The 12,772-nt window shown below is 43.9% G+C and overlaps 1 protein-coding gene across 2 annotated transcripts in view; it reads right to left on the bottom strand.

Annotated features, from left to right (window-relative positions):
• Positions 1-188: 188 nt before the first annotated feature.
• The window catches only part of LOC119163447 (uncharacterized), a 32,791-nt gene continuing 20,207 nt past the window's right edge, over positions 189-12,772 (bottom strand). For both annotated transcript variants that reach the window (XM_037415442.2, XM_075873081.1), the window contains exons 10-12: positions 5,374-5,475; positions 2,670-2,769; positions 189-363 (exon numbers count right to left, since the gene is read on the bottom strand). In XM_037415442.2, the coding sequence (XP_037271339.1) occupies positions 305-363; positions 2,670-2,769; positions 5,374-5,475 (261 nt within the window). In that variant the 3' untranslated portion in view covers positions 189-304. The remainder of the gene's footprint in view (positions 364-2,669; positions 2,770-5,373; positions 5,476-12,772) is intronic.

Genomic DNA, 12,772 nt, shown 5'->3' on the forward strand with positions numbered 1-12,772 from the left:
AAGCAGTAGTTGCAATCTTCGTTCCCCGACTTAACCATCGTGCGGGCCCACGGCACAGGTCCCAGTTGCATAGCGGCAGACGACGTTCTCGTCTGCTATTTGTCAGAGACAGCCGAGAGACAGACGTGGCAGAAGAACACTTGGCTATTGGGCGTCTGAAAAGCGGTAGCCGAAACTGATCTTGGTGACGGTGCTGGCAATATGATTTGGGCTGCCACGTATAATTGGCGGGGGTGACTGTCACTCTTCTTTTTTTTTTTTGGGAGCTGTTCAAAGGGCACTACAGCGAAGCATACATGGCAACTCAGTCGTCCCAATCATCTTCTTCAGAGTCTGAATCGTCACTGGAATCACTGTCGTCGGCTGTAAAGCAACAAATAAAATGGCAACATGAATGTGATTCAGAACTCCAGATAGAAAAGCTACCGCAAACAAATAAACAATTATGCATGTTCACATTTACAGTAGAAACTATTATCTATTACCGTATTTACTCGATTCTACCGCGCCCTCGATTGTAACGCGCACCCGATTTCCACCGCGGAAAAAAAAAAAAAAAACATAAGACATCGATTGCAACGCGCACCCATTTTTTTTTTTTCGCTGGTCCGACCCGCACGATCACACCACTCGAAAAAACGATTCCTTTCGGGATTGTCTTCCATTTAAATATGAGGTACGGGCGAAGCTTGTGCCCATCTGACGTGTAACAGAGCATTGCTGTCACTGTAGTTTTACCGTGTCAGCGCGCGAACTTGCTTCGCCCCCTTCTTCTCGACGGTTGTGGTGCCAGGCATGTCGAAGTAAAGAGGCGTCTGATCCGCATTCCAGATTTGCCCAAGCAGGTAGCCGTTGTTGCGCCGCAAGTTTAGGACGAACCTCTGAAAACTGTAAAGCTTTTCATCGTACTTCTCCGCAAAAGTTTTCGCATATGCATGTTCCCCTTCGGAGGGAAGAGCCTTTCCTCTTCATATAGTTAATTAGCCAGCACCTGCTCGCTTTAAACTGGCTCCGCATTAGACCTTTTTCTAAGACTAATTGCATAGCCCGCACTTGGAGCAGTTATGTCGTCACGGGGCGCTGTGCCGCTCGCTGCTCCAGCACATACTCGCCGAGCAGCTCTTTAAAAAAAAAAAAATTTGCGGAAACCGACCCTGCTGTGGTTCACTGAAGCCTTTGCGTGAAGCTTTGCTGTCGACAATCTTCTGCTTTTGTTTCCGCCGGTCCCGCACGCACGTTTCGGGAACGACCGCGATGCGGCCCGATTTCCGTCCGTTTCTGCACACGCGATGACTTTTCTTTTAAAAGCGGCATCGTGGTGCACTCGAGTTTATGGAGTCGGCCCTTCCACGCCGTCGATGCTAATGCACTACTAGATGACGAACTCCTCAGCACACGTACAAAGTACCGCACATGGGAAACACATAGGCAGAAATAGCCGACGCGCCATGCCGACGCACGTAAAGGGCGGCCATTTTGGATTTGCGATGGCAATAGATTGACCGTAATTTTTTTGTTCGTACTCGATTCTAACGCGCATGCGATTTATGAACTCGCTTAACCGGGAAAAAGCTGCGCGTTAGATTCGAGTAATTACGGTACATGACTTTCCCCTCATGCAAAACTCGTATAACCAGGGCATTGTACAACCAAAGAACAGAATACAGGCAGCGGCACTCAAGCTTGCCAAGTAAGCCTGCAGCCCAAACCTGCACTGCTATAAGGAACCTAGATTAAATTATTTCATAAAATGACAGCCAAGCGTTTAAGCGAAGGGAATGTGTGCAAATATTTATTTTCACCTAAAAACAAACTAAGATATGATACACACATTTTTTCTTCGATATAACGAGTTTGAAAATTATTGGCTACAGTCAGCCATCAGAGGGGTCAGAGACAGTGTCATAGCCGTCATTAAAACAGCAATGGATCATGTATTTTGCCAGTTCACGTAAGTCAATTTCATGCATTACTCCCACGTTTGCGCTTTGTACCTGTTCCAAATGAAATGCAACTGGTGACATGCCGCTTTCATGATAAAAAGGTCGTTCAGGTTTCCTTGTGTTCGACTTCTACTAACCAGCACTCGGTGACATATGCACTGACATCAACTCACCATTCAACAAATCATTGTACACTCAGCGTGTATAACAAGCACTAGACGTTCTCTGTCCAGTACTTGCAAGCCTTCAGTAGGCACCACATCTAGATCAGTACTGTTATTAGTAATGATGCCAAACGCGTGCCAGCATCTACAGTGGAGTGCAATACCCTTGCTATCTTGCAACCAGTGCTATCAAGTCGTCAAGATGCGAGCATGCATAGAATGTTGTTTAATTAGGCTAATGCAAATTTCTTGTACGTTCATTTCTTTCTATCTTCATATGTTTTCATCCCTAAATCCTTTTCCCCAGCAGAGCATAGCCAACTGAACACACGTCTATTTGGCCTTTCCTTCCTTTATTCTTTTTCCTCTTCCTCCTCCTCCACTCATTAAACCAATAAACTTCATGAGCACTCACTCCCACTCATAGCTGCATACACTCATTCCCTATGTCATTAACGAACTCTCATCAAGTGCAGAGGGAGCACGAGTCAGTGTAGTCATACGTCGGCAATAAATGCTAGGATTCGACACACGAAAGCAACAATTCACCATGACTACTTACGCATGCACGCTTTTGCCCGCTCTTGTAGCGCTCTGGCCAGAGCTCCAGCCAAGCCTTCCAACTTGGTTTCGGATGGTGAAGTTCTTGCAGAGTCCGGTACCTGAGAGAACAGGGATGAAAATCATGTTTACAGACTCTGTGGTACACAAACACACCACGGTGTATGCATAAGCTCAGAAGCAGACTTGCATGTATCTTAATACTCTTCTCATGTTTCAGCACCATGAATACTTCTTCAGCCACCTTGGTATTGTATTCCTTCTTGTGTTTCGTATCTGATATTACATTCTAAACATTTATGACATCTTACGGAAAAGTATTCACGGACAAGTGCTCCAATAAGCTCTACTATATAGCCTCCAGCTGGCCATATTCTTGCCAACAGGCAGATTACTGACTTGAATAAAGACGGAGTAGTTCTCTCCCACTGCATGTGCATACTGTAAATACAGCCGAGCCCGTAAACAGTGGAATAACGTTAAATGGAACATGAAGGTACCAGCAAGATGTGTTCCGTTTAACAGGAGCTCTGTTGACTGAGAGACGAAATGGGGTGCAGAGGAAGTACAAAACCAATCACATTAATGGCAGCTGGTTCATTCAAGCAGCAGTCTCGCTTTTAAGGTATTTCTGCTTATTGAGAATCTATTGAACATTGAATCCACAAATATTGAACTATATTGTGTATATTTAACAGTTGTAAAATTACTTGAATATATTTTCTATATGCAAAACACTTTATAAAGGGAGTGTGCACTGAAACTGAGCTGCAATGTGGTGCTGCGGTGCACCAAACCGAGCGCCATTTTCGAGGTTGTCACGCAGTAGACGACGCATGCTTAACACTCTGCTGTCTTTATGTGAAGGGCGTTCCCTAAGCTTCTTTGTCCTCAAGCGTTGCATATAAAATACTGCAACGTTGGAAGTTTCCTCTACTACTGTGTGCCCCATAGACTTGTGAAAGTGCCCAAGCAGCAGCACATTGTTCCTACGGGTTGATAACGTGATCGATGCCTTCACTCTGCCATGTTACTGCAGTGAAAGATGCAGCTCAGCAACTACGCATTGAACCTTGAGCACAACAGGGACACCATCAAAGTCTCGAAATTCAGTGGCGATAACAGCTTGGCACTATCCGATGACTATGCCACAAAAAATGTTGGCTGTTATCCTAGTGCAGACCGTGCGAACATAGACGGCCATCTGCTTCATGAGGTAAACTCACAAGACAAAATGATGCGGAAGAAATCAAACAGCTACAAATCCTTGTAGGCTCATAATTACGTCGCGAGTGGTCTCGTGAAACAACCAAGAGTGAAGTTCTTTGACGTTGTAGTTGCAAAAGAAGGCTGTAAATAATGTACCTCATGCCAGCGACTTGACAGTTTTCTCTAGCTATCCGTAAAGCCAGCGATAGGGCAAGTGATCGATTGCCGATGTGGCGCCCAGCCCATTGCACTTCCTTGCCGCAGCTCACTAAAAATTGGTAGCCATGTTACTGATATGTTCATATTTCTTGTGCCTGCAGATGTGCTCGTAGTATTTGATTGTGCAAGCTTATACCTAACTTTTTTTACTATGGCTGAGAATGTCTGCCACTCACGAGCATTTAAGAAAACGATGCTGCTTCTATGGTTACTGATTTAAAGGCCGCGAAGAAGTTGCATGCACACACTGCCCGTGCACAGCTGACCTTGATGAGGCATGCTCACACATTAGAGCATAGCGCCCCACAAACTCTGTATTGCGACACTTATTCATCCAGCTCTTCGAGACGAATTCTGCTCAGCAATACATCTCTGGGTCTTGACCATGGATCTATTGTTTTCGCACAATGTATTAGTTTAACTTTGGAACGACATCGAAGCCTAAACTTGGAAAGTTCTCCCGAGCTTATTTTTGTGTGGTTGGAGCAACCGCAAACCTTGCAGTTGAGTAAAGTGATCCGATGCAACTCGACACGCAACAATGCGTTGCTGCCTGGGAAATTTTACAAGTTCGTGCAGCACGCAGTAGTAAGAGAAACTTTCAAAGCCGCAGTATTGTAGCTACAACACACGAAGACGCTGATGGCCAGGAAGAACAACACACAATGTTCACCACATAAATACAGCAAACACATGTCGCCTGCTATGCAACAATGTCAAAAATGGCTCTGGCCTGGTGCACTGCAGCACCACACTGTGGCTTAATTTGAGTGCACGCTCTCTATATTGAATTGCATATGCACAGAACTGTTTAGTGATCCCTGCCCCCCAGATTAAATTTATCTGCTTTGAGTGTATGTAGGCCAAGTAGAAAAGAATAAATTCTTCAACTGAATTGAAGACTTGATTGATTGATATGTAGGGTTTAACGTCACAAAACCACCATATGATTATGAGAGACGCCGTAGTGGAGGGCTCCGGCAATTTCGACCACCTGGGGAACGTGCACCCAAATCTGAGCACACGGACCTACAACATTTCCGCCTCCATCGGAAATGCAGCCGCCGCAGCCGGGATTCAAATCCGCGACCTGCGGGTATGCAGCCGAGTACCTTAGCCACTAGACCAACGTGGCGGGGCAACTGAATTGAAGACTATGTACATTTACACAGCTAATATCAACAAAGCAAAGCAATGCCCAGTACACCACCATGCATAGAAATTCTAGAGATCAAATTGAAGGGTACATTTGTCAATAAACAGCATGTTGTACTTACAGCCTTAAGCCTTATGCCGCCACGGATTTGGTCCAACAATGCCTCACGAGCATCTGGGTTGCTATGTGTGCTGTGCGTGGACTCAGTCTCAGGGTCAACATGCTAGAGAATGAGAGATGGAGAGAGAGAAAAAAATGGTTAAGCTCTATAAGAATTACAATGCAAATGATGGCTTCTTGTACCAAACTGCAGCATAGACCACTTGTAATAGAAGTATTCAGAGTGACCAATATCCACACAGTAACTGGTACTGCACGAGGAGACCATGCGGCCAAATGTATCCAGGAGTAGCTATCTAGGAGCAGGTATCCAGAAATACAAGCGTTGAGACTGGGCACATTTGCATTAAATTAAGTTTGTTCATGTACATATTTAATGGTTGGGGACTCACAGTGCTGGTAAAACAAACGCAGAAAAAAGTGCTGTAAAGAAAAGTTAACAATTTTTCACACCATCTCAATTTTATGCTGACTTCCCCGGTACAACTCCACAGTAGCTACATAGAACATATGTTGTAGGCACAACAGCACCAGCTTGTAACAGGAAAAGGAGAGAAAATGCAGGACAATATGCTGACTTCAAACTAAAGGCTCATTTTTCGGACTAGGTTTATTTTATTTATTTTATTTATTTATTTATTTACAGGTTCTGCAGGCCTATACTTAGGCCCAAGCAGGAGGGGCAAAAACAACAAAAAAAAAGTACAATGTCACAGCACTTAATTAGACAACTTATAGTGCACTTGCACAACAGAGTTACGGCACATAAACAGTGATCAGAACACTCATGCGCAGCAGAAGTCAACTAACTACATTACTCGGGCACTGCGAATACACACCATATGGATACATCATTCAGAACTAAACAAAAAAAGTTTCAAGCTGTTTTTCAATATCTTCGGACTGAAAAGCACTTATTGGTAAAGAGTTCCAGTCAGCAATAGTCCTAGGGAAAAAACTATTTTTAAAAGCAGTGGTACGGGCAAAAACTGGCGCCAATGAATATTTATGCTTATGTCTTGTTTTTCTAGAAGATAGAGGTTTCACACAGTTGGGCAGACTTGTTGTAACTTTACCGGAAAGAATTTTGTGTAGGAACGTTAACCGATTAATTTTCCTGCGAGTTTCCAGTGTTTGGATATCATTTAGTTGCATAAGTTGTGTTGGCGAATCATATCTTTTATATTTGCTAAATATAAATCTGACAGCCTTCCGTTGAACTTTTTCAATCAAGGCAATATCTTTTTTACATTGAGGGTCCCAAACAACCGAGGCATATTCAAGTTTTGATCGGATGCAGGTGTTATATGCCAATAATCTAGTCTCCTTCGTTGAGGATTTAAGTTTCCTCTTAAGAAACCACAGTTTCCTAAGTGCAGCCGTGCATATGCTTGTAATGTGGTCTGACCACGTAAGTGACTTTGTCAAAGTGACTCCTAGATATTTGTATTTTTCTACGTCTTTGAGTGGGTTATTGCGGAGAAAATAAGTATAAAGGCTGGGAGTTCGTTTTCTTGTTATTCTCAAGAGAACTGTTTTGTCACTATTAAGTTCCATGCCCCAGTTTTGACACCACTCATCTATACTTGTAAGAGACTGTTGAAGTAATATGTGGTCATTTACACAACATATTTCTTTAAAAACAACACAATCATCCGCGAATAATCTGACGGATATGTCCTTATGTACGACATCAACTAAATCATTAATAAAAATTAAGAATAACAAGGGGCCTAACACACTACCTTGTGGCACACCAGAAGAAACATTTAGCGAAGAAGAAAAACAACCCCTGACCTCAACAAATTGAGTTCTGTTATTTAAGTACATATTAATCCATTTAACGATACCCGAAGGTAGCCCAATATTTTCGAGTTTAAACAAAAGTTTTCCATGAGGCACCTTATCAAACGCTTTGCTAAAATCTAAAAAGAACACATCAGTCTGCCCAGATATATCTAGAACCCGTGCGAATTCATGCACTGTAGACACAAGCTGTGTTACCGTAGACATATTTTTTCGGAAACCATGTTGATTAGGCGACAAAATATTATTTTCTGATAAAAATGTGTTAATGTAATTTGCAACAACATGCTCTAACATTTTACAGCAGCTACTAGTGATAGAAACAGGACGGTAGTTTGTCAAGGAATAGCGGTTACCCTTTTTAAAGATCGGCACAACACGAGCTTTACGCCAATCGGCTGGTATCTGACCATATTTGAATGATACATTGAAAAGGGCAGTAAGGAAGTCAGTGATTTGTTCAGCATAGCGTCGTAGGAATGAATTACCAATGCCGTCAGGGCCTGACGATTTCTTAGGATTAACCTTAAGTAACATTTGTAAAACACCTTCACGAGTTATCAGAACATCATCCGTGATTATGGGCATCGGGTCTCGCAGTTCATAATACTGTGGTTCGGAAAAGACGCTCTGAAAGTATTTATTAAAATGATCAGCAATTAGTGCCGGATCTGTTATCGTGACCTCATCAACTTGTATTTCAGAAACGCCTTCTTTAGTTTGCTTAATATAGCGCCAAAATTTATCAGGATCTGTCCTGATGAATTCAGGTAGTGTGTCGTTAAAAAATTGATGCCTAGCCTTGCTAACACTCTCTAATAATTTTTCTTTAAGATCGGAAAAATGTTGCGTACTAGTCTTGTGTTTTTTTCGTAACCTTTTTATCTTTCTCTTGATCTTTATAATCTCACGGTTTATCCATGGGTTATGTGAACGCCTGCGTATTCTCCTAAGCGGGACAAAGTTCTTTGTACAGAAGTCCACAATACCACGGAAGCGTTGCCAGGCTCTATCAACATCACTAACAGATGTGGGGAGATGTGTTTCTAAATAATCAATTACTGCAACATCATCCGCTCGATTGAAATCTCTTACAACACTTTCCACTGGCGTTTTCACTGATTTACAACGTGCATGCCTGTCCCAAACAAATGATATTAATCTATGGTCAGAAATACCGGTTTCAACTGTGATAGTCGCTTCGGTAAAGAGTTCCGTTGTAAATAGCAGATCAAGTATCGAACTCCCCCTTGTGGGGTGTCCTACCATTTGCTCAAGGCCTAGAGAAAACATTATGTCTAAGAGTGTGTCAGCCGAGGAAGAAGTACCATAATTTATATCATCCCAATTAATGGCTGGCAGATTGAAGTCACCCGTTAAAATAAGATTTTTGCTTCGTAGACGTAGTAGTTCATCGTACAAACCGCTCATAAAAGAATCATCAGCATTAGGACATCGATAAACCGCACAGAGAAAAAATGACATATCAGCAAATGAAAGTTTTAAAAGCAGACTCTCTCTCACTGGAAAACGCTCAGCAATAGTTACATCAATGCCATACTTGATAATGACAGCCACTCCACCGCCCCGATGACCACGATCACATCGAAAAAGTTGGTAGTTCGGCGGAACTATCTCGCTATCGCCAATGGCTTCATGTAACCAAGACTCTGTTATCACACAGACATGAGGATCGTGCGTGAGCAAAATATTTTCCAACTTTTCAATTTTATTTGTTATACTCCGTGCATTGAAGCAAAGCAAACGAAGTTGGTGCTCCCCTAATTGCTAGCTGGGATTCCCTACGGCACTCTCATGTGACACTTTCCTACGCGCATTAAGCGAGTCGTCCCAACAGAAAAAGGTGTGATCAATACGAAGCTTATCGTGAACAAGAGCAACCTTGCTACCGCTTTCTCTGTCTGCTTTTGCAGTTGCCCATAGCAGTTTTCTTTTGCGGAGTGTGTCAGGACAGTAGTCGTTTTGAAGATAAATTTTGGTTCCCTTCAGCTTATGTGCTTGACGCAACACAGCTTGCTTTTCCGTATAATCTTGGAAAAAAAGTATAACAGGACGTCTGCTTGATACCGGCTTGCCTAATCTATGAATCCGCGCAATTGTCGTGCATTTCACCCCTAATCGATCATGAAATATGCCCTTCACTACCTTTTCACGTAGCTCTGCTTCAGATTCACTCCCAGCAGCGCTGATACCAAATACAAGAAGATTATTCCGGCGACTGCGATTCTCAAGGTCAACCAGCTTGGACTGATGAATATCAATTAACTGCTGAATGGAATCTACAGACTCCTGTATCGATTCGCTCACGCCCTTCTGAGTTTGTAGTTGCTTAACATTTGCTTCTAAGTTATTCAGACGCACTCCAAAGGTGCTTATTAATGATTCTGTTGAGTCTAAACGTGCTCTAAGGCTTACAAGTTCTGCTCGGATATCAGATTGTCCCTTCAAGAGCTCGTGAAACATTTCATCAACAGTTGGCCCAGGGTTTTGCTCGACATCTCCACACAGCAATAACTTGCAAACAAAATAACATTCATATGCAATAATAAAACATGTCTGTGGGCACGGCACAATAAGAAGTACAATTTCGTCTCCAGACCTATGATTTGAAAGAGAAAAACTAACCTGTACAACGAAAAAGAAGCGTTTCGTTAGCGGCATCTTTCCAGCCGCTTCGCCGTGCCCACTGAAGGTCCAACTGTGTGGCCTGTCTTTAAAAGGGCGATCCAACGATGACGTCACGGGCATGCAATGTTCCAGAGGGGGCGTATCCAGTATGTCCAAATTCGATGAAGGCACTGGACAGTAGTTAGCAGAGACAGATGTAATCGCCGCAACTTCATTCCCGGTAGTGCAAGGTTCCGATGGCCCGGCGAGCATGAAAAACACGGCCTGTACAACGAAAAAGAAGCGTTTCGTTAGCGGCATCTTTCCAGCCGCTTCGCCGTGCCCACTGAAGGTCCAACTGTGTGGCCTGTCTTTAAAAGGGCGATCCAACGATGACGTCACGGGCATGCAATGTTCCAGAGGGGGCGTATCCAGTATGTCCAAATTCGATGAAGGCACTGGACAGTAGTTAGCAGAGACAGATGTAATCGCCGCAACTTCATTCCCGGTAGTGCAAGGTTCCGATGGCCCGGCGAGCATGAAAAACACGGCCTGTACAACGAAAAAGAAGCGTTTCGTTAGCGGCATCTTTCCAGCCGCTTCGCCGTGCCCACTGAAGGTCCAACTGTGTGGCCTGTCTTTAAAAGGGCGATCCAACGATGACGTCACGGGCATGCAATGTTCCAGAGGGGGCGTATCCAGTATGTCCAAATTCGATGAAGGCACTGGACAGTAGTTAGCAGAGACAGATGTAATCGCCGCAACTTCATTCCCGGTAGTGCAAGGTTCCGATGGCCCGGCGAGCATGAAAAACACGGCCTGTACAACGAAAAAGAAGCGTTTCGTTAGCGGCATCTTTCCAGCCGCTTCGCCGTGCCCACTCCAGGTTGCTTAATTATAAGGAAAAAAAAGAGTATTGCCGCAAGTAAGGAAGCTGGCCCAAAACTACATTATTAGTGGAAGTCAGCACTATATCCTTTGCCTTCAGTATTTTTTTGAAGACGCTTCTCTCAACCAAAATTTTTAGAATGTAACTAAAAGCTCTCCCTCAGCTGTGGTTAAACTTGCAGTGGCTGAATCCAGAAGTGGGGGAATATTTTGTAAAAAGAATCTTTCGATCAAGGAAGTCACTAAAAGAGCACAATAGCTTCTTATATCAACACTGGGAATTGATAGAGATTCCCGTAGCACTCCCCAAAAACTGTGCATTATGCTCTACATTCTACATTCAAAGGAGCAAGTGCAAATGTGAAAACCACATTCATTTTGCTATTCTCAGTCATTTTTTTAATATAAAAAGCCTGTAGAACAAGTCTTCCAAATACTCGTCATCACGTGAAATCCCTGCACTGCTTCGAGAACTACGCAGTCATTGTAGTACTTCCCAATTTGTCTACAGGTGTCGCTAGTTCTCTAGCTAACCTTCCTGCCGCCCATGGCCTTCACGATTAGCGCCCTTGCTGGAGCCAATCGTAGAGGCCACAATCTCCTGTTCACGAGCATCGGATCCAATTCAAGTGAAGGTGGCACCACTGTTCTGCTCACTACAAACGAAGATGTATTGCCGCAATTCAGGCTAAAAAAAATCTATAATAAAAAAGTGTACTGTATTTCAATAATGACATAGAGACCATGAACCGTGAACACCAGCAAAACGTCACGTGATTGCACTCATATGCTCCTTCATTCTTTTGCCGTGTGAGGCGCCAAAGTGTCAAAAAAAAAAAAAAAAAAAAAACAGAATTGTAAATATGCGCCTAATAAGAAAAGCAAGGCTCTGTAAAGTCAATATTGTCGCGAGAGGAAACAATAGGCAGGAACTGTGGTTACTCAGTCACAGCTGCCATTCACTTCTTCGCTCTCGTCTTCTGCCACCAACACAGCGTGGCATTACCCTCTCCCCAAAGAAAAAAAAAAAGAAGAAGAAGCATCGCATGAATACCATGGCTCCGAAAAACAACGAAAGGTAGTCAGAAATGTCTGTGTTCTTTGAAAAGAAAAGGACGAGATGAAAAGTAAAGAAGCAAGAAAGTAATGCACAATTGTCTTGAAGGCTATTGCCACATCACAAAGTTCTTGACTTGCAGTCAACGCGAATAGTACGGCTTCATCCTGGCTACGTGAACCACATCCGAAGAGCGTGGTCTGCGAGAACGGTGTGACGTGTCTGCTGGGACAACTTCGTAGTTCACTTCGCCGAGGCGATTAAGAACTCGGTAGGGTCCGAAGTACCGACATGACAATTTTTCTGAGCGTCCCCGTTGACGTATAGGAGTCCAAACCCAGACTAGGTCACCGGGTTCGTATATTACTGCTCTGTGGTGGGTGTTGTATCGGCGAGCATCTTGATTTTGCCGTAATAAAATGCGAAAGCGCGCCAGCTGCCAGGCGTCTTCAGCACGCTGAACAAACACATCCGCGTCGGGGGTAATCGCGTCCAGCAGAGTTGGTTGCAGCATGGTGTCAAGCATTGTGGTGACGTCGCGGCCGTAAACCAGACGAAAAGGAGCAAAGCCGGTGGTTTCCTGCAAAGCCGTATTGTAGGCAAATGTTATATACGGGAGGATTTCATCCCAATTCTTCTGATCCTTGGCGACATACATCGAAAGCATATCTACAATCGTTTTGTTAAGTCGTTCGGTTAACCCGTTAGTCTGCGGGTGGTACGCAGTTGCTGTTCGGTGCGTCGTGCTGCTCAGCAACAGGATCTGTCGGAGCAACTGTGCCGTAAAAGCAGTACCACGATCTGTAATGACGACACTGGGAGCACCGTGGCGGGAGAACGATGTTCTTGATCAAAAAGTCAGCCACCTCGGAAGCAGTTGCTCGCTGGGCGGCTTGTGTTTCGCAGTATCTGGTCAAGTAGTCGGTGGCAACCACAATCCAGGGGTTACCAATCGTAGACTTCGGAAATGGGCCGAGTAAATCCATCCCGACCTTTTCAAAAAGTGCGTGAGGGGGTCGCA

The sequence above is a fragment of the Rhipicephalus microplus genome, chromosome 9, assembly GCF_043290135.1.
Source record: "Rhipicephalus microplus isolate Deutch F79 chromosome 9, USDA_Rmic, whole genome shotgun sequence".
Classification (NCBI taxonomy): Eukaryota; Metazoa; Arthropoda; class Arachnida; order Ixodida; family Ixodidae; genus Rhipicephalus; species Rhipicephalus microplus.